At 43.1% G+C, this 22,092-nt stretch overlaps 1 protein-coding gene across 5 annotated transcripts in view; it reads left to right on the top strand.

Annotated features, from left to right (window-relative positions):
• Positions 1–22,092, top strand: part of LOC129830971 (CUB and sushi domain-containing protein 3-like) — a 759,188-nt gene that overhangs the window by 126,001 nt on the left and 611,095 nt on the right. For all 5 annotated transcript variants that reach the window (XM_055893871.1, XM_055893869.1, XM_055893870.1 and 2 more), the window contains exon 3: positions 20,895–21,007. In XM_055893871.1, coding sequence (XP_055749846.1) covers positions 20,895–21,007 — 113 coding nt within the window. The remainder of the gene's footprint in view (positions 1–20,894; positions 21,008–22,092) is intronic.

Below are 22,092 nucleotides of genomic sequence, written 5' to 3' on the forward strand. Positions count from 1 at the left end.
TGCAGTGTATAAATTCAGAAAAACTGCTGTCTCAGCCGCTGCCTGTCACCAAGGGTGTACCCCAAGGCTTGATCCTAGGCCCCACGCTCTTCTCAAGTTACATCAACAATATAGCTCAGGCAGTAGGAATCGCTCTCATCCAATTATATGCAGATGATACAGTCATATACTCAGCTGGCCCCTCCCCGGATTTTGTGTTAAATGCTCTACCACAAAGCTTTCTTTGTGTCCAACAAGCTTTCTCTACCCTTAACCTTGTTCTGAACACCTCCAAGACAAAGGTAATGTAAGAATGGTAAGAAGAATGCCCCTCTCCCTACAGGTGAGATTACAAATTCTGAGGGTTTAGAGCTTGAGGTAGTCACCTCATACAAGTACTTGAGAGTATGGCTAGACAGTACACTGCTCTTCTCTCAGCACATATCAAAGCTGCAGGCTAAAGTTAAATCTAGACTTGGTTTCCTCTATTGTAATCACACCTCTTTCATCCCAGCTGCCAAACTAACCCTGATTCAGATGACTATCCTACCCATGCTAGATTACGGAGACATAATTTACAGATAGGCAGGTAAAGGTACTGTTCTTTACCATTCGGCCATCAGATTTGCCACCAATGCTCCTTATAGGACATATCACTGTACTCTATACTCCTCTGTAATCTGGTCATCTCTGTATACCCGTCGCAAGACACACTGGTTGATACTTATTTCTAAAACCATTTTAGGCCTCACTCCCCCCTATTGGAGATATCTACTGCAGCCCTCATCTTCCACATACAACACCTGTTCTGCCAGTCACATTCTGTTAAAAGTCCCCAAAACACACACATCCCTGGGTCGCTCCTCTTTTCAGTTCGCTGCAGCTAGTGACTGGAACGAGCTGCAACAAACACTCAAACTGGACAGTTTTATCTCAATCTCTTTATTCAAGACTCAATCATGGATGCTCTTACTGACAGTTGTGGCTGCATTGTGTGATGTTTTGTTGTCTCTACCTTCTTGCCCTTTATGCTGTTGTCTGTGTTTATACCATGTTTTGTGCTGCCACCATGTAGTATTGCTGCCTTGCTATGTTAATGTCTTACGTCTCTCTTTATGTAGTTTTGTGTTGTCTCTCTTGTCGTGATGTGTGTTTTGTCCTATATTTATATATTTTTAATCCTAGCCCCGTCACCACAGGAGGCCTTTTGGTAGGCTGTCATTTTAAATAATAATACATACTGTTATACTGTTTACACGGTGCATTTATGGCATCTCAAAAAAATCTGCACCTCACATTAACCTCTACAGTATATCTGTACAATGAAGGAACCTCTCCACGTCAGCAGTTCTACTCTGTCTCTCCTACCCATTGTGCTGTCAACAATCAATTGAAATCCAATTTTACTGGTCACATACACATGGTTAGTAGATGTTAATGCGAGTGTAGCGAAATGCTTGTGCTTCTAGTTCCGACAGTGCAGTAATATCTAACAAGTAATCTAACAAATTCACAACGACTACCTTATACACAATGTAAAGGGATGAATAGGAATCTGTACATATGGATGAGCGATGGCCATGCGGCAGAAGCAAGATGCAGTAGATGGTATAGAATACTGTATATACATATGAGATGAGAACTGTAGGATATGTAGACATTATTAAAGTGGCATTTATTTAAGTGTCAAGTGATACCTTTATTAAATCCATTTATTAAAGTGGCAAGAGATTTGAGTCTGTATGTTGGCAACAGCCATTCTATGTTAGTGATAGCTGTTTAACAGTCTGATGGCCTTGAGATTGAAAAACAGCTTCTGTCTCTCGGTCCCATCTTTGATGCACCTGTACTGACCTCGCCTTCTGGATGATAGCGAGGTGAACAGGCAGTGAATCGGGTGGTTATTGTCCTTGATGATCTTTTTGGCCTTCCTGTGACATCCGGTGCTGTAGGTGTCCTGGAGGACAGGTAGTTTGCCCCCGGTGATGCGTTGTGCAGACCGCACTACCCTCTGTAGAGCCTTGCTGTTGTGGGCAGAGCAGTTGCCATACCAGGCAATGATACAGCCCGACAGGACACTCTCAATTGTGCATCTTCAACAGTTTGTGTGTTTTAGGTGACAAGCCAAATTTCTTCAGCCTCCTGGGGTTGAAGAGGCGCTGTTACGCATTCTTCACCCACTGTCTGTGTCGGTGGACCATTTCAGTTTGTCCATGATGTGTACGCCGAGGAACTTAAAACGTTCCACCTTCTCCACTATTGTCCCGTCGATGTGGATGGGGGGGATGCTCCCTTTGCTTTTTTCTGAATTCCACAATCATCTCCTTTGTTTTGTTGACGTTGAGTGAGAGGTTGTTTTCCTGACACCACACTCCGAGTGCCCTCACCTCCTCCCTGTAGGCTGTCTCGTCGTTGTTGGTAATCAAGCCTACCACTGTAGTGTCGTCTGCAAACTTGATGATTGAGTTGGAGACATGCATGGCCACACAGTCATGGGTGAACAGGGACACAGGAGAGTACTTAGAACGCACCCTTGTGGGGCCCCAGTGTTGAGGATCAGCGAGGTGGACATGTTGTTTCCTACCCTCCCGTCAGAAATTCCAGGACCCAGTTGCACAGGGCGGGGTCGAGACCCAGGGTCTATGGTTTATGGTACTATGGTGTTAAATGCTGAGCTGCAGTCAATGAACAGCATTCTTACATAAGCATTCCTCTTGTCCAGATGGGATAGGGCAGTGTGATGGCGATTGCGTTGTCTGTGGACCTATTGGGACAGTAAGAAAATTGGAGTGGGTCTAGGGTATCAGGTAGGGTGGAGGTGATATGATCCTTGACTAGTCTCTCAAAGCACTTCATGATGACAGAAGTAAGTGCTACGGGGCGATTAGTCATTTAGTTACCTTAGCTTTCTTGGGAACAGGAACAATGGTGGCCATCTTGAAGCATGTGGGGACATTAAACTGGGATAGGGATTGATTGAATATGTCCGTAAACACACCAGCCTGCTGGTCTGTGCATGCTCTGAGGACGCGGCTAGGGATGCCGTCTGGGCCGGCAGCCTTGCGAGTGTTAACACGTTTAAATGTTTTACTCACGTTGGCCACGGTGAAGGAAAGCCCAGAGGCTTTGATAGCGGGCTGTGTCAGTGGCACTGTATTGTCCTCAAAGCGAGCAAAGTTGTTTAATTTTTCTGGAAGCAAGACGTCGATGTGCGCGACGGGGCTGGTTTTCTTTTTGTAATCCGTGATTGACTGTAGACCCTGACACATACGTCTCGTGTTTGAGCCGTTGAATTGAACTCCACTTTCTCTCTATACTGATGCTTTGCTTGTTTGATTGCCTTGCGGAGGGAATAGCTTCACTGTTTGTATTCGGTCATGTTTCCAGTTGCCTTGCCCTGATTAAAAGCGGTGGTTCGCGCTTTCAGTTTTGTGCGAATGCTACCATCAATCCACGGTTTCTGGTTAGGGAAGGTTTTAATAGTCACAGTGCGTAGATTCACTCGCTGTGTCTAATTTCAAGAAACCAGACCCCTTTTAGCAACAGAAGTGCAGCCGTGTTGCTTTTGGTGAACAGAAGGCTCCTTATAAACAGCTATAAGACTGCTTGAGTGGAGACTGGAAACTGTCCTTTGACGCAGCAGATTGCAAATGGGGGAAACGGAGATACTGCTTGTCCCTGCTGAGAGAAAGTATGGCGCTGCTAGAATGTTGGTTTTGGTAAGGCTGTAAGTCGCTGTGGATAATAGTGCGTCTGGCTGGGCAGATTGGACAGAACAGAAGGGGTTTCTACTCTGGGTTATTGAGCTGCGTTATTGGCAGCTGGGGCATGCTGGAGCCAGCATGGTGGAGGGAGGGAGGCTTCAGTACTGAGGCTGCAGCACTGTGACTGTGTATCCGAGAGCCCAGGAACTCTTCAAATTATTAATTGAGTCACCAGTCATCCGTCCTCACCGGGCTGTTGCTCTCTCTGCAGTGGCCATTAGGATACTGTATACCAACATGTTGCTTGATGGGAAAGTTTGACTTCCCTAAGTGCCTCTACAAGAAACTATACGATACTGTATGTAAACTATATCTCTCACCGGGTTGTGGAATATTATTTGCATGTTCCACCTCCGTGTTGTCAAACCTTCCTCGGCCGTTTTGGGAACCAAAAGTCATGATAAGTCCAGTCATTCTGGACGGAGGCTAACAACAGTTTAGTCTAAATTATACTATAGTGTCCTGGAAATACAATGACATTGCTAAAGTAGGCACATATTTAGTTTGGAAACAATGTTGCCATCATCATTATGTTCTCAAATTTTCTAAAGACGGATGCAAAGCTGTCATCAGATAGCTAAAATTGTCTACACAACCTTAGCTAGCTAGCTAACGTTATACGGCATCTAAAGTCAATCTGGCGACATCAAAATTATGATGAAAGCTTGTCCTACTAATTATTTGCCTTCTTTAGAATTGGCATTGTGTTTTCAAGCCACATTAATTCACTTTATACCAAATCTTCATCAGCGCCCAGTGAGAATGCATTGAGTAGAATGACATCAGTCCTAAAAATGTACGTTAAAAACAATATTGTGACGAAACGTGCTAGCCATGAATAGTAATTAGCCCTTTGCCATTGGAATACTGGGAACATTTTCCCAAGCTAAGTGTCTTTACAACATATAATGAGATAGCTTTTTATCAAGTAGTGGAATACTGTGTAAATAATTTGCACATTGTTGCGATGCCCCTTGCTAATAATATCCTACGTATTCATGAAGCTTGGAAATATTTCATTTTAATTATTAAATATTTGGTACTGATTAAATGTTTCTTGAAATGTTACTAATGATTAGATCTTCAAATTATTGACAATTAAATAATCATAGGTAGAGTGAACCATGTTCATTTGTCACACCCTGACCGTAGAGAGCGTTTTATGTCTCTATTTTGGTTTGGTCAGGGTGTGATTTGGGTGGGCATTCTATGTTATTTTTTCTATGATTTGTATTTCTGTGTGTTTGGCCGGGTGTGGTTGTCAGAGGCAGCTGTCTATCGTTGTCTCTGCTTGAGAACCATACTTAGGTTGACTTTTCCCACCTGTCTGTGTGGGTAGTTGTCTATGTGTGGTTGCATGTCAGCACTCGTTGTATTAGCTTCACGTCTGTTTTTTTTGTTGTTTTGTTAGTTGTTCAGTGATTTTCCTTTAATTATAGAAGAATGTATTCACATCATGCTGCGCCTTGGTCTCCTCTCTTTGACGGACGTGACAGAACTACCCACGACCAAAGGACCAAGCAGAGTGTTAAGGAGGAGCAGCGTGGCCAGGGGTATGTGACAACCTGAGGTGGCCGGTCGACCCAGGGAGAGTGCCAGAGCCCGCCTGGGATTCTATGGAGCAGTGCGAAGAGGGATACCGGAGGATGGAGTCGGTGGAGCGCACGGTGTCTCCGGTACGCGTTCTTAGCCTGGTGCGCTACATCACAGCTCCTCGCATCTGCCAGGGTGAGCATCCAGCCAGGAAGGATTGTGCCAGCCCTGCTCTCCAGACCTCCAGTACGTCTCTACGGCCCAGGATATCCTGCGCCGGCTCTGCGCACTGTGTCTCCAGTGCGTCTGCACAGCCCAGTGCGTCCTGTGCCTGCGCCCCACACATGCAGGGCCAAAGTCACCATCCAGCCAGGACGGGTTGTGCAGGCTCTTAGCTCAAGACCTCCAGTGCACTTCCACGGCCCAGTGTATCCGGAGCCTCGGCCAAGGACAAGGCCTCCTGCATGTCTCCCCAGCCTGGTGAGTCATGTGCCTGTGCTAAGAACTAATCCCCCTGCATGTCTCCCCAGCCTGGTAAGTCCTGTGCCTGCTCCCAGAGCCAGGCCTCCTGTGTGTCTCTCCACTCCAGTGATGATCCATGGCACGAAGCCTCCAGTGGTGATCCATGGCAAGAAGCCTCCAGTGGTGATCCATGGCACGCAGCCTCCAGTGGTGAACCATGGCAAGAAGCTTCCAGTGGTGATCCATGGCACGAAGCCTCCAGTGATGATCCATGGCACAAAGCCTCCAGTGATGATCCATGGCACGAAGCCTCCAGTGATGATCCATGGCAAGAAGCCTCCAATGGTGATCCATGGCACGAAGCCTCCAGTGATGATCCATGGCACGAAGCCTCCAGTGATGATCCATGGCACGAAGCCTCCAGTGGTGATCCATGTCACGAAGCCTCCAGTGATGATCCATGGCAAGAAGCCTCCAGTAATGATCCAAGGCACAAAGCCTCCAGTAATGATCCATGGCACGAAGCCTCCAGTGATGATCCATGGCACAAAGCCTCCAGTGATGTTCCATGACACAAAGCCTCCAGTGATGATCCATGGCACGAAGCCTCCAGGGGTGAGATATTGGCACGAAGCTTCCAGAGTCGCCCTCCAGTCCGGAGCCTCCAGCGACGGCCTCCAGTCCGGAGCCTCCAGCGACGGCCTCCAGCCCGGAGCCTCCAGAGACGGCCTCCAGCCCGGAGCCTCCAGAGACGGCCTCCAGCCCGGAGCCTCCAGAGACGCCCTGCAGCCCGGAGCCTCCAGAGACGCCCTGCAGCCCGGAGCCTCCAGAGGCGCCCTGCAGCCCGGAGCCTCCAGAGGCGCCCTGCAGCCCGGAGCCTCCAGAGGCGCCCTGCAGCCCGGAGCCTCCAGAGGCGCCCTGCAGCCCGGAGCCTCCAGAGGCGCCCTGCAGCCCGGAGCCTCCAGAGGCGCCCTGCAGCCCGGAGCCTCCAGAGGCGCCCTGCAGCCCGGAGCCTCCAGAGTCGCCCTGCAGCCCGGAGCCTCCAGAGTCGCCCTGCAGCCCGGAGCCTCCAGAGTCGCCCTGCAGCCCGGAGCCTCCAGAGTCGCCCTGCAGCCCGGAGCCTCCAGAGGCGCCCTCCAGTCCGGAGCCTCCAGAGGCGCCCTCCAGTCCGGAGCCTCCAGAGGCGCCCTCCAGTCCGGAGCCTCCAGAGGCGCCCTCCAGTCCGGAGCTCCCAACGAGGGTCCCCAGTCCTGCCCCCGCAACGAGGGTCCCCGCTCTAGAGGCGCCACCTAAGTGGGCCAAGCCAGAGGTGGAGCGGGGTCTACGTCCCACACCAGAGCCGCCACCGCGGTGAAATGCCCACCCAGACCCTCCCCTATAGGTTCAGGTTTTGCGGCCGGAGTCCGCAACTTTAGGGGGGGTACTGTCACGCCCTGACCGTAGAGAGCGTTTTATGTCTCTATTTTGGTTTGGTCAGAGTGTGATTTGGGTGGGCATTCTATGTTCTTTTTTCTATGATTTGTATTTCTGTGTGTTTGGCCGGGTGTGGTTCAGAGGTAGCTGTCTATCGTTGTCTCTGATTGAGAACCATACTTAGGTTGACTTTTCCTACCTGTCTATGTGTAGTTGCATGTCAGCACTCGTTGTATTAGCTTCACGTCCATTTTTTTGTCGTTTTGTTAGTTGTTCAGTGATCTTCCTTTAATTATAGAAGAATGTATTCACATCATGCTGTGCCTTGGTCTCCTCTCTTTGACGGACGTGACATCATTGCTGAGATGTGAGAGGAATATTTAAAATAAAATCAAAATAATTGGCCATGATTTGATTAGTAAAAGCTTGGATTGTTGCATATGAATTCAGGGTTGTTTTCTGCCATTGTCCATATAATTATTTAATTACTATAAATCTTTATTTGATTACTAGCTCAGTTAAATTTCTACCACAACACTAACAGAACAATGTAGTGTGCCAGGCTTGCACCCTATTCCGTATATAGGGCCCTGGTCAGAAGTAGTGCACTTTATAGGGAAAAGTGTGCTTTTTGGGACACAGCCCTGGGAAATCTGATTCTGCCTATCTGTCTGTGATGGGAGGGGTCATTATAATTTGAAACTGAAAGCTGCGTCTCTCCATCTCTGCAAGGGACTAGTAGTGTATGTAGGTACTTGGCAGAATCAATGCTAGTCACGTGGCCTAAGGGTCTAAGGTGAGGATATCTTGAAATAAAGGGTACAAGTAACTGTCCAGTGTTTCCAGATGTCTATGAAATATGACCTATAATTAATTACAATATGAGTGAAATAGTTTTTCCCCCCAAAATTGTAACTAAGTATGTTGGAATGGTGTGGTTGTACCAAACAAAAGAATGGTGTGGGTGTATACCGGTCCTTAAAAATAATGATGTGAGTAGACCGCTAATTGGCCAGAACATCCTCCTCAGGAAGATGACATCATCCTCTGAGGAAATGGCAAGCATTTTTTAAGTAATCTCTTTGAGATACAAGTTCGAGGTGGGGATTGAAAAAAAAAAAACGTGTCCAATTTATGCTTTGGCCACTAATACGAGTATAGGATGAGTCAACAACATTATTTGGGTATGAGTTTTCTTTTTCACTGGGTGTTTACTTTAATCACTGCCATTGTACACAGACAACGCAACATGTAAAGTGTTGGTCCTATCTTTCATGAGCTGAAATAAAATATCCCAGAAATTGAGCATTTCTCATTGCCTAAAATAATCCATCCACAGGTGTGGCATATCAAGAAGCTGATTAAACAGCATGATCATCAAACAGGCGCACCTTGCGCTGGGGAAAATAAAAGGCCACTCTTCAATGTGCAGTTTTGTCACTCAACACAATGCCACAAATGTCTGAAGTTTTAAGGGAGTGTGCAAGAGAATTTAATGTTCTCTACTATAAGCCACATCCAACGTCATTTTAGAGAATTTGGCAGTACGTCATGTGTAACCACGCAAGCCCAGGACCTCCACATCCGGCTTCTTCACCTGCAGGATAATCTGAGACCATCCACCCAGACAGCTGATGAAATTGAGGAGTATTTCTGTCTGTGGGGAAAAACTCATTCTGATTGACTGGGCCTGGCTCCCCAGTGGGCGGGCCCTCCCAGGCCCACCCATGGCTGTGCCCCTGCCCAGTCATGTGAAATCCATAGATTAGGGACTAATGAATTAGTTTCAATTGACTGATTTCTTATATGAACTGTAACTCAGTAAAATCGTTGAAATTGTTGCATGTTGCGTTTTATATTTTTGTTCAGTATAGATGGATTTAGCGCAAGACAAATCGTAGCATGTAACCCCAGTCCCTGATGTGTACAGGTATGTACATTGGTCGACAATATGCCCCCCTAGATCATCTCTCCCCTATTTACTCATCCGCCAAACGTGTGGTTCTCCTCATCGCCTTTTACTAGTAATCTGCCCTCGGTGTCTGTATGTCTGCCATGAGTGTTGATCGGATGACATTTCTGTTATGTGACACCTGGAATTTTTCTATTATTTATTTGTATTTATTTTTAATTTCACCAGGTAGGCCAGTTGAGAACAAGTTCTAATTTACAAGTGCGACCTGGCCAAGATAAAGCAAAGCAGTGTGACAAAACAACAACTCAGAGTTACACATGGGATAAACAAAAGTACAGTCAATAACACAATAGAAAAATCTGTATACAGTGTGTGCAAATGAAGTAAGGAGGTAAGGCAATAAATAGGCCATAGTGGCGAAGTAATTACAATTTAGCAATTAACACTGGAGTGATAGATGTATCCCAAAAGGCACCCTATTCCCTATACACTGAGTATACAAAAAATTAAGAACAAAATACTTAAGTGCCTTTGAACGGGGTATGGTGGTAGGTGCCAATCACACCGGTTTGTGTCAAGAACCGCAATGCTGATGGGTTTTCCTAATATTTAGTATACTCAGTGTACAGTATATTGGGTCAAAGTAGGCAGTCATGGCCAAAGGCATGGAACTCACACCTGACTCTGTCAGAGACTCCGGGTGGTCACTGGCACCAGCCAAGCATGAGGTCTGTAGACAGACAGACGGACAGACACCTTCATCATCATCAACTGTCTTAAGACTGTCCCTCTACTTCCACACATAACTGGATAGACATGGGTTACATTCTGAAACTGCACCCTGTTCACATATCTCCACATAACATATTTCTGTGAAGTAATTATTTTAATTTTAAGATTGTTGATTGGTTGCGAGGGTGGGCACTTGAAAAGGAAGGAATTATGTTTTGCTCCTCTGCCCTTTATTGATAATGAATCGTATTTTTTTACTCCACCTTTGGATGTTGGCAGTCCTCCAAGAAATCTGCTTCATTTCGATAATTCTTCTCAAAAGCTGGCGTTTTCTATGGAAATGATGAATGAGAGCAGTAAGTGAATTTCACAAATGCACCGGAGCTTTCTTCAGCCAATAAGCCTTTCTAGCCTCTCTCTCGCTCTCTCCTTCCTTATCTTTACCTGCTTTGAGCTGCTGGCTGCCTGGGGATGATTTGTCAATTGCTCAGATGTACTGTTTTGCTCTAGAGAAGATTCTACCTCCATATATGCTGTTAGTACTTCTACGCTCCTTGCATGAACAAGGTCCCTAGGTTCCAGTGCTTGGGAAACAGTCCCTAGAGGCCTCAGAGTAAGTGTGTTTATGCCTCTTGAATATTCCTGCAGTTTTTTATTACTCGATATGCCCAAGTTACTTGCACAAATATTTGTTTTTTGTGTGAGTGCATGGTGCATATTAGGTCCTACTGTTTGTTATCCGCATGCTACAATTTATGGACTGCTCAACCATGCATTATAACTTGTGCTTAATTCTTTTGAGTCGTTCTCTTTCTGTCACAATCATTTCAAAAGACGTCAAACCACATCTAAAGTGGTGAAAATAGCTCTGGTTGAGCTGTTTTGAAGCTCAGTATTTGAAACAAAGTGAGTGCTTTGCTTGAATGACTGCCAACAGTAGGAGCCACCTACGCAGACTAAAGATTTATGGCACATTTTTGCACATGAGAGGGATTGCATCTTTTGGGGGTACCGAAGATATCATCTGTTTTCATTTACAGAGACACTCAGCAAGACAGACAGGTGGTGGGTATTCATATTTAAAGGCAATGTTTCACATGACGGCATGTTTGCAGCAACATTAGAAGAAGAGATGTATGGTTATGGTTCACCCCAGTAGGTTGTCATTGACAAAATATATTTGCCTCTTTCGCTTGCTTGTGCTCTCTCTCTCTCTCCCCCTTTTTCTACTTTCAAGGACAGAGGCAAAACATAAGCCATTACATTTGTATTTATTTTGAAATTGAAGTGAAAGCCACTGCTAGAGGCCAAACTTATTGGAGAATTTGCAGTGTGTATATTGAGTTTGCAGTCTCAAGTATAGGTTTGCTGGTTTTACTGTTGGAGATAAGGTTGTGCTTCCTTGAGAGAAAATCACTTTCTAGTGACAATAATTCCACAGAAACAAACAACTCCAAGATATCATCAAGCATTAAGGACAGTGGTTTTGCGTCTTGAGCGCTAACCCAAAGACAAAGAAGACATTTTCTCATTGCAACTGCCTTGCAGTAGTAGTAGATTCAACTTATTAGAACTGTTTTGGAGGTGACTAGTGCCTCCAAATCAAAACCAACCGAGAGAAGAACATGCATACACGCTCACACACACAAACACAAACCTTGGTAACTTTTGGAAAATTACAACAGAAAGGCGCCGGGGGAAATTTGCCCTCTTTTCCACTTATGTTCAATTATTTTGTAGATAATAAACAACAGTGGGAATATACAAGTTATAGTCTGTCCATCGACAAAAATAAATCATGGCTGATTCTCCCTTGGGGGTGTTCTCCTCTGCGGGTGCCTTTAGAACAATTTGTTTTAAATAAAAATAAACAAAAAAGGAGGACAGAAAGACTAGGGGCTCAATTCAAACCACATCACAGAAGTTCAGCTTTACAGCGTGATTGAAATGTGTGGGCAATGTTCCCGTTATAGCAGAGACTGAATTCAGGGTAAATGCTGTATATATCAGCTGAATCGGAAATGACCTTTTACATTTCCATTGCGGAATCTGTAACGCTTACAGATTGAATAGAGCTCTAAATTTATAGAATGGAATTACAGGTAATAGTTTTGAATTTACATTTTTTTGCCATTCGTTTTATGTAATTACTAACCAATGCATAAACATGTTTTGTCATTAAATATAATTTTTAAACATGTCACTATATCATAGTGTAATAGAGATGTCTACTTTACTCGCAACAATGTAGGTTAATTCCTTTCCTGTGGAGCTATTGGCCTCCTCTTTCTTTTAGCGACCTTTAGGGGCCAATTTACTAATGATGCATGTTTCAGAGCTGTGAGGCCAGTTGTCACTCTCAGAACAAATTGGTCTCAAAGAAACAGTTTTGGGCTGGTAGATAGTCAACACACTTTGTTTTGCCTCAATGGAACGGAAGTGTTTTCCCCCACGCATAATAATGTTGAATCAATAGGTGGCTATTAAGGGATGCTTTTTGTCTCATTAGCGTGGACTTCTGCTCTGTTGCTAATGTGATGGACACAGCCTAGCTGTGAAACGTGTGGAGGGGAAATTGGCAGGTCCAGACTATTAGGTCTAGGGGAAAAGCATTATGAAAAATGTTGCGATACAGAACAAGACCATGGTATCTGTCTTTGCGTGCTCTTTCCATTCAACCTGATAATCGGCTACAAACAACTCAGCTCAGGGACCCCCTTTTGGATCTTTTATTAAAGCGATCTGTCAGAAACTCACATCATTGAGTTGTACACTATCTCCAGATGCATCGCTGTGTGTTTACTACCAAAGAACGGAGGAGCTGAGAGAAGACTCCTGCCTTCCTGAATCACATTATCTCAGAAAGCGTAGGGGCCTTTATTGGGGAAAATCAAGTGGTATGACTACACGTTGCACTCTGATGTATTGCTAGTAAAGGGGAAAGCACTTTTAAAAAGATGAATCTCTACTCATTCAGTGGGTAATGTAATTTCAGCCCGTCTGCAACCGGCTTAGGGTTCTGTCTCTGACAATCAGCCTGGATAAGATGCCTGCAGAGAAGAGGGGTGATCTGAACAGTCTCGCTGATCTCCCAGTCTTGCTTCCCTCTGGAAACCTTAAGCACTAGTGACAGCCCTACCACTCTCTGTTTCTCTATCCAGAGTGTTGAGGAGAATGTGAGCATTCCTCACAAAATGGTATGGTGAGCAGACCTTCAATGGCGAGTAGTAGCAGCCAGCATGCCAAACACTGTTGGTGTGACATTGAGTGTTTTTATTTGTCCCTCCAAAGAAAGCTACTTTTATTTAAGGGCTGAGAGGAGGTAGGGAAAAATGGTTATCATGAAAATACAGCTGTATCGCATTAGTGGCTACTGACACTGCTCTCAGGGCAGGTCTGGAATAGCAGAAGTTACTTTTCGAGGGCAGATTAGGAGAATTTACGCAGCAGGTTAGGAAAATTAACGTGGCAGGTCAGGAGAATTAGGTTAAAGTTAGGGAAAGGGTAAGGTTTAGGGTTAGCTAAAATGCTGAAATTGTCCCCGACGTGACTCAATCATATCTAGCTACAACCAGGCCTGCCCTAAACGGGGGTATGAGTCAGTGAGTGAGTGAGCGCATTTGTCGAATGTAATTACCAGATTAAAGGGAGGGGTATGCAAATGGTGAATAATACAACATTAGAAGTATGAGTGTAATGGTTCTTTTGTGTTTTAACGTTTCATGTTCACAGAATGAGGGATCAAAGCATTCTCATTGTGTTAAAAGGAGATTTTGTTAGTTATAATCGTAAATATTCTGAGACCTACTTTTGGAAACCACCCAAAATAGGAACCAACATTTTTTTTTTCCTTTTGCAGCGTCTCCCTTGCAGATGTATGGTCAAAGTTTGTTCAGTAATCAAAAGTGAACTGCAGTGTCCTTGCTCCTGTTCCTTTTAAAACCTCTACAGGATCGGTGGGTCCCCTGCAGGACGGTTGAGCTAATGTGATTAGCATGAGGTTGTAAGTAAGGAGAGTGCACAGTTAAGATCTTGAAAATGTATTAATAAACAAATTAGGCACATTTGGGCAGTCTTGATACAACATTTTTAACTTAAATGCAATGGTTCATTGGATCAGTCTAAAACTTTGCACATACTCTGCTGCCATCCAGTAGCCAACATCTAAATTGTACCTGGGATGGTATAATACATTATGTCCTTTCTCTTGCATTTCAAAGATGATGGTACAAAATGTTTTTTTTCTTTGTATTATCTTTTACCAGATATAATGTGTTATATTCTCCTAGATTAATTTCACATTTCCACAAACTTCAAAGGGTTTCCATTCAAATAGAATATGCATATCCTTGCTTCAGGTCCTGAGCTACAGACAGTTAGATTTGGGTATGTCATTTTAGGCAAACATTTAAAAAAAGGGGTGGATCCTTAAGCATTTTAAACATAACCTTTGGTTTTAAATCTTGAGAAAGCTGTTACTATCATGTGTCAGCAAGGTGGCTTTTAAATATAAAAGCATACAGCTTGAGCTTATGAGTAACTGGGGTTAAGATGGGGGGAGAGGAAGCCTCATGTACCCTGCCAAGGCCCCCTGTCTAACCAATTTGAACCTAGTTCCACTAGGAAGAGACAGCATGGACTTGTAGAGCAATATGAACAGTATGGTTCTGGCTGTTGGGCGCTGAAGGCACAGAGGGGAGATGTATTCGTTCCAACTTGCACAGCAGTTAAGAAAGGCCTCCATGACCCCAAGGGGATACGCATGCAGACTCTCATTGAAGGAAGCTGTGTGTGTGTCCTCCCAAGCAGATGTAATCCACAAACAGTCCCTGGAACTCAGTGTACCAACTCAGTGTACCAATAAACTATACTGTATAACCCAAAACAACAATGATTAGTCCTGCTAAGGACTCTGCTTTGGTCCACATAATACAGCAATCTTGTTTCTAGTAGTTATTGTAATTGGCATAGTGGTCGCCGACCTGTTCAGCTTGGCTGAGGTAAATTTGAATTGTTATAATGGGTGTTAATAAATGCTGTATGTTGTAAATGTCCATATGTGACCGACCGCCTCGATTCGGTCTTATGTAGCACAATTTGATTTTTTTTTTATTTTTTACATTGGACAAAAGTAGAGACTCAGAGTTCGAAAATGGTATATCGTACACTGCAGTTGAGGAACAATGTGAAAGTAATTCCGCTTTGAAAGTTGATAAACTTCTAACCCCACTTTTGAGAATTTGTCCCTTGATGTCCCTTTTTCTACACCCATTCAGCATCATTCACACCCTCCCATCCATCTCTTTAAGGATTCACATGTGTGAGGCCATGTGGTAAACACACGCTATATCCCAAAAAGTTTATTTGTGACATGATCAGGATACAGATGGTGTAAACGGTACAGTGATAGTACTTGCATAGTAGCAATATCAAAAACAAAAAGTGTCCAGATAAAAATATTTTATAAATATTTCATCGTTATTAGATGTTGATGTAATTAGATTACTGTTGACTATGAGACTGTAGCGACTGTGGTGGCATCCAAATCTGGGTAATGAAACTATGTTTCTATTCAACCGTTGATTGACATGGGAAAAAGCCTGATAGTATTGGAGAAAAGTTGAAAAATAGACCCCTCTGACGCGGTACGTTAAATTGTGATGTGTCATGACGTAACGTACAGCACGCATAATGCAACTCCTGTGTTGTACAGCATCTCTCCACCAGGTGTAGCACTTCTCTCGCAGATTAAAAACAAGAAAGGGACAGGGACAGGTTAAGGGGGGATACCTAGTCAATTGTAGAACTGAATGCATACATTTTTTGCATCATCACCGCAAGCCACCATGACTCTCAAAAGCCGCGACAGACGCTGTTTACTTCTGTAGATAGCTTTAGCGCCGCCCTAAAAACGCGATTCAAATTCGACACAAGCCTTCAAATAGGTATGTAATGACACATTATATAAACTCTTTATAGTGTTTTATTTACATTTTAGAGGTGATAAGTTGGACAGATCAGGTGAAAAAAGCAGTTTCCCCACACGGCTTATATCCCCCTTTCCCTATCAAATCAAATTGTATTAGTCACATGAGCCAAATACAACAGGTGTAGACCTTATAGTGAAATGCTGACTTACTAGCCCCTAACCAACAATGCAGTTTAAAAGAATATGGATAAGAACAAGAAATAAAACGATATCACACAGTAGGTTTCGCTTCCCCACCCGCAATTTTTTAAAAGAACACAACAGTGCTCATTGCCTTCTTCAATCATGCAGAGACAGGCAGCATGAAGGCCTCGTCATTGATTTTGCTGGAAAGGTGAGAAATTGTGCTTCACAATGGTATTCATACTACAGTTGACCTGTAAGTTTTTTTTGGGGGGGGGGGTGCTAAAATAAGGTTAATTGTACATTACAGTGCGATGTACAAAAATGCATTAGCTAACTATACCCGACACACTAAATTGTTGGGTCATGTGAAGGAAATGCTATTACCACCCCTCACCCACATCTAGCTAAGTGGATGGGTCACTATTGTCTAGACATGTACACATGTTCATGAAATACAATCGATGGCCTTAGTCATCCCCAGACACACCTGCTAATTTGATGCGTCATGTAATAATCCGGCTGAAATTGAGTTTTTTGTTTAGACATGGTAGCTAGCTAGCTAAACAATGAACCAGCATAACCCCAACTCATACTACTACCAATACAAACATTGTCATAGCTGTAGTATGAATATAACAAACTTGGTTCAATGTTAACTAGCTAACATTAGGCTATAACTAGCAAGCTTGAAATGTTCTAGCTAACTAACAGTAAGCTTTAACTTGCAATAAAAATGACGTTCTGACAAAATTAGAAACTTCTATATGGAAAATGTAGCAAGACTCTTACCCGCATACATGGATGAACGCTTCACGGCAGACTGGAAGCATTTAACTCCGTTTTGTTTGTAGCTACATCCAGCTTTGTGTCAAGTCACTCCGGTTAACACTGACCATCGCGTGTGCAGAAAGTAGCCCATCAATTTTTCCTACTGATCTGTCGATAGCCCCGGCTAAATTCTGGACATCAATGTTGTTGAGAAAATTAGCACAACTTTTGTAGTTCTCAATGGCTAAAGTTATATCTTTCAAAAACGGTGCAGTAGAAAGGACTGTCAACACATATTGAACATCTCACGTTATAGACAGAAGCATGCTACATGGCAGACCAATCCAAACTCATCTCCCATACATTATTTCAACCAATCATGGCTAGTGGGAAGGTTCCTGACTGTTTCCATAGCTAAACCAACTAGGCTCGAAATTTTTACAATTTTATTCGTATTTATGGATGGAATAAAAGTTTGTTGTTAAAGCACATGAAAGTTTACATGTTCAAGAAGTCATTTCTGCAAAAACAAAAAAATGTATGTTTACGTTTAAATACTGCTCCTGTGAAGTAGTGACGTGTGACATCAGGCTCGTTTCCTGAAATGAGTCACATATTGAAGAGGTGAACCTAGTCAAAGGCTGTGTTTCAGGCTGACTACATTTCAGACACATGCCGGATCTCACAGCACCTGGACAGGTATTTAGGTATTTACACCAGCTAACTACATCATATGATATACAGTGCTTTCAGAAAGTATTTACACCCCTTGGCATTGTCCACATTTTGTTGTCTTACAGCCTGAATTTAAGATGGATTACATTTAGATGTCGTGTCACTGGCCTACACACAATACAGTACCCCATAAGTGTATTTTTTTATTATTTATTTTTTTACAAATTAATTTAAAAAGCTGAAATGAAAACTGTTTGAATACTAAATAAATTCAGGAATAAAAACTTGCATAACAAGTCACAAGTTGAATGATTACCTCATCTTTGTACCCCACACATACAATTATATGTAAGGTCCCTCAGTCTAGCAGTGAATTTCAAACACAGATTCAACCACAACGACCAGGGAAGTTTTCCAATGCCTCGCAAAGGGCACCTATTGGTAGATAAAAAGATCAAATAAAAAAGCAAACATTGAATATCAATACACCCAGTCACTACAAAGATACAGGTGTCCTTCCTAACTCAGTTACCAGAGAGGAAGGAAACCGCTCAGGGATTTCACGATGAGGCCAATTGTTACAGAGTTTAATGCCTGTGATAGGAGAAAACTGAGGATGGATCAACAACATTAACATCCACAACATCCACAACATCCACAATACAAATACAAATATTCCAAAATATGCATCCTGTTTGCAATAAGACACTAAAGTAAAACTGCAAAAAAAATCCTGAATACAAAGCGTTATGTTTGGGGCAAATCCACCACATCACATCACTGAGTACCACTCTTCATATTTTCAAGCATGGAGGTGGCTGCATCATGTTATGGGTATGCTTGTCATTGGCAAAGACTAGGGAGTTTTTTATGATAAAAATAAATTAAATAGAGCTCAGCATAGGCAAAATCATAGAGAAAAACCTGTTTTAGTCTGCTTTCCAACAGACACTGGGAGACAAATTCACCTTTCAGCAGTACAATAACCCTAAACACAAGGCCAAATATACAATGGAGTTGCTTACCAAGACAACCTAAATCTGCTTGAAAATCTATGGAAATACTTGAAAATGGCTGTCGAGCAATGACCAACAACCAACTTGACAGATCATGAAGAATGTTTTTAACAATAATGCGCAAATATTGTACAAACCAGGTGTGCAAAGCTCTTAGAGACTTACCCAGAACGACTCACAGCTGTAATCTCTGCCAAAGGTGAATCTAACATGTATTGACTCAGGGGTGTGAATACTTATGTAAATTAGATATTTCTGTGTATAATTTTCAATACATTTGAAGTAATTTCTTCTAAAAACATGTTTATTTTTGGGGTATTGTGTGTAGATGGGTGAGAAAAACATATATTTAACACATATTGAAATCAGGCTGTAACACAACAAAATGTGGAATAAGTCAAGGGGTGTGAATACTTTCTGAAGGCACTGTAGCTATCTGATGCCCTTCTGCAATGTAGTGGAACTGGAATGCGACCAAAGCCAGATAGCTGATGTGAAATGCACTGAAAGCACCAGCAGGGGAGGCCACCGCTAGGGGAGAGGGGTGTGTGTTAGGAGGACCATGAAAATGGAGTGAAGGAAAAAAAGGAGACTTGTGAGGAGATGAGAAGGAGCAGAGGAGTAGAAAAGGGAGGAAGAGGGAGGAAAAAAAGATTGGAGGATTAGAAAAGAGAGGAGGATGGGGGGAATGAAGACATCCAGGTGTTTTTTTGTCCACCTTCACAACTCACTTGTAATTGGTGTTTTGTCCAATTATAGAGGAAAGCTTGTCACTTCACTCACAATACATTGTCTTTCTGCTTCTTGCTTGATAGTCTTATTGAGATTCTACTATCAAATACAGTACACGTAAAAGTGGAACATGTATTTGTAATGACCCTGTGGCCATCAGACGATCAAAGAGATTGGCAAATAACATCTCTGAAATATGTATGTTCATACAGACGTAGGATCTTAATTTGATCACTCTTTTGTTGCTGAGAATTTTCCTGCACAGCAGGAAATAAGAACTTGTAGTGTAGTCAACGTTTAAAAAGGTTGCTAAAGTTTGTCATTTCCAATTTAAAATGTCAGACTAGATTTGCCCTAAAAATGTATCAACCCCTACAAAAAATGTCCATGAATTATTATCCACATAATAATCTACATTTCCTCTTGCTCCAGAATTATTTTCCTGCTGTAGCAAACTGGCTCAAATTAAGATCCTACATCTATCTGTATGCATTACATTGAAAATACTGTATGTCCTTGGTTATCCCATTGTGGGCCATTGGAGGGTGGAGAGAAACCCTAAAAGAGATGATTTGTTAAAGCCATGCGGACGGGAAGGTATTCACTTTATTTTATTCTCTCTCAAGTCCTTTGAAGCCGATGACAAGTTGAAAGGTTAATCATACTACAGGGATACTCTGTGATCTCCTGGGGTGGTTATGCAAAAGTTTTTATAAATATTTAACTTACAAGTCTATTAGCATAACCAATAGGAATTATGTAACATGGCTCCGACCGACGTGGTTTGAAGCACACATCTATACACTGTCATTTTCAGAGTGTTAAATATTCAGTACTTTTTATGTCTAATTCTGGCCTCTATTGATGTGTATATTTCTCTCACCTCTCTTCACAGTATGGCTTTTTGGAGGAGAAATCACTTTAGTGAAATGTTAATAGCCTTCCAAGCAGAGCTAGTGTAGCCCATAAATAAGCCTGAGCCCATGTACATTTGAAATGTTATAATGATCTTTACTTTGAAATGGGCCCGTAGAATCGATCTATTCTCCCTACACATTTAAAGGTGATCCATTCACCTCTCAGTACTGTGCTGCTGGCTCCAGTGTTTAATGTAACTCCACCACTCAGTGCTCTGCTGCTGGCTCCAAGTGTTTAATGTAACTCCACCACTCAGCGCTCTGCTGCTGGCTCCAAGTGTTTAATGTAAGTCCACCACTCAGTGCTCTGCTGCTGGCTCCAGTGTTTAATGTAACTCCACCACTCAGTGCTCTGCTGCTGGCTCCAAGTGTTTAATGTAACTCCACCACTCAGCGCTCTGCTGCTGGCTCCAAGTGTTTAATGTAACTCCACCACTCAGTGGTCTGCTGCTGGCTCCAAGTGTTTAATGTAACTCCACCACTCAGTGCTCTACTGCTGGCTCCAGTGTTTAATGTAACTCCACCACTCAGTGCTCTGCTGCTGGCTCCAAGTGTTCAATGTAACTCCAACATTCAGTATTCAGCTGCTGACTCCAAGTGTTTAATGTATTGTAACTCCACTAAGCTGCTTTAGCTGAATGACACAACATTAGGCTGACTGTTTGGTGAGACATGTCAGGGTAGTACTGGCGTTTTATGTCGATCTCCAGATCATTCTGATTGGTGTAAGTTATTGATTAATAGTATCTTATTGGTTATTCTGACTGGTGTCTGTGTGCTATTGGTTAATGGCATCTCCAAATCATTCTGATTGGTGTAATGTATGATTTTCAGATCATTCTGATTTATTTGTCGTCTCCTCTCTCGCCATAGGTTAACAGGATTCTCAATGCCACCACCAGTCACGAGCACGGGGTCCGTCTTCTCCCTGCGTCTTACCAGTGACTTCGCTGTGAGCGCTCATGGCTTTAAATTATATTATGAAGGTAAGGTTCTTCTCTTCTCCTTATATTCTTCTTATATTCCCTCTCATTGTTTCTGTTGTTTATCTCTTGCATTCACTCATCCAATGAACAGGATTGAGAGACTCATGTTGAATGTGATGGCTTCTGACCCAGCTGGTGATCTCTCTGGGAGTTTGAATTTGTATTTTATTTCATTAAAGAGCTTTATTGACTGTATTAGTTCCACTGTTAGACCTGCTGTTCTCTAAGGACCTCATCAGTCCACATCAAACCAGATCTAATCAAAACACACACAGTTATAGACCTGCTGTTCTCTAAAGACCTCATCAGTCCACATCAAACCAGATCTAATCAAAACCACACATTGTTATAGACCTGATGTTTTCTAAAGACCTCATCAGTCCACATCAAACCAGATCTAATCAAACCACACACACCCTGTATAGGCCTACTGGACTGCCCCTGAGGCCAGACAGACATATTGTCCATGTGTGGCATCAAAGCATGTATCTACAGAAAGGCACACATGGTTAAAACATCATCTGCATGTTTATTACACACAGTATGTGAATGTTTCAAGTCATCCTTTAAGAACTTTAACTGTATTACAGTCTGTTTCATGAAACTTGGCATAAAGGAAGCACAAACATCTAGCATTTCCAAGAATCCATGACTATGCCAAGTAGACTAGCCCACTCCTAACCCTCATCCAAGGCTAAGGAAGAACAAACACAACTCACACACAAACACAATGTCAATCAAATTTGCGTTCAAATGTCTTCCCCGCTTTAAGCCATGATGGACCATTCTACCTCTCCTCTGTCAGCTGACTAACTAACTGTAGCCCTCCAGTCTTCAGACAGAACCTCCTACCCCTCTACCTCTCCTCTGTCAGCTGACTAACTAACTGTAGCCCTCCAGTCTTCAGACAGAACCTCCTACCCCTCTACCTCTCCTCTGTCAGCTGACTAACTAACTGTAGCCCTCCAGTCTTCAGACAGAACCTCCTACCCCTCTACCTCTCCTCTGTCAGCTGACTAACTAACTGTAGCCCTCCAGTCTTCAGACAGAACCTCCTACCCCTCTACCTCTCCTCTGTCAGCTGA

The sequence above is a fragment of the Salvelinus fontinalis genome, chromosome 32, assembly GCF_029448725.1.
Source record: "Salvelinus fontinalis isolate EN_2023a chromosome 32, ASM2944872v1, whole genome shotgun sequence".
Lineage (NCBI taxonomy): Eukaryota > Metazoa > Chordata > Actinopteri > Salmoniformes > Salmonidae > Salvelinus > Salvelinus fontinalis.